Source organism: Monoraphidium neglectum (genome assembly GCF_000611645.1).
Source record: "Monoraphidium neglectum strain SAG 48.87 unplaced genomic scaffold scaffold05767, whole genome shotgun sequence".
In the NCBI taxonomy this organism is placed as follows: domain Eukaryota; kingdom Viridiplantae; phylum Chlorophyta; class Chlorophyceae; order Sphaeropleales; family Selenastraceae; genus Monoraphidium; species Monoraphidium neglectum.
In genome coordinates, this window is record NW_014007864.1 from 2379 (window position 1) to 3020 (window position 642).

General features: G+C 63.4%; 1 protein-coding gene across 1 annotated transcript in view; it reads right to left on the reverse strand.

Annotated features, from left to right (window-relative positions):
* MNEG_15891 (hypothetical protein) overlaps positions 1-526 on the reverse strand; it is a gene marked incomplete at both ends in the record, with an annotated part of 1494 nt that extends 968 nt beyond the window's left edge. The window contains 2 exons of the mRNA XM_014035638.1: positions 285-374; positions 494-526. Of these exons, the coding sequence (XP_013891092.1) occupies positions 285-374; positions 494-526 (123 nt within the window). The remainder of the gene's footprint in view (positions 1-284; positions 375-493) is intronic.
* Positions 527-642: the final 116 nt, after the last annotated feature.

Below are 642 nucleotides of genomic sequence, written 5' to 3' on the forward strand. Positions count from 1 at the left end.
GGACAACACGACCAAACCAGGCGGATGGTGGGCTGGAGGAACAGGGGCAAGGGGTGGCCTCGACCCCGCCACTCCCTGCCAAATGGGGGGGGTCTGGGTTGTTGCTGCGGCGACGGCAGCGATGACGCAACAACAGCTTTCACACAATGTCAGCACACCATTGCAGGGGCAACCAAATGCAAATGTGCGCCTAGAGATCCAGAGCGCGACGGCCCTAGGCCCGGCCAAGTGCGCTGTGTCCCGTCCAAACAGTACACAGGGCGCGCGCAAGCTCGCGGACAAACCTTGTTTGCCCCTCCAGGGTACATGGCGTAACCGTCAAGGTACTGCTTTGCGACTGCCGCAGCTGCCGCCTCGCGGAACTGGACCAGTGCCTACAAAATGCAGGGAGCAGTGTGAATTCAACCAGATTCGGCTTGCACAACAGGTGCGCATGTCAGCTGCGGATGCAGGACAAGGTGATTGGGCCGCGGCGCAGCGCCCTGCACCCCACCTGCCAGCAGCCGCCCCGGTTGGCGAGCGTCATCTTGGCCAGGGGGCCGTAGACGCTGAAGACCTGCTGCAGCGCGTCGATAGAGGGTGCGTACTGCACGTCATCGATCTGCAGGGAGCGGGACCAGGGGGGAGAGCAAGGGGCTGACG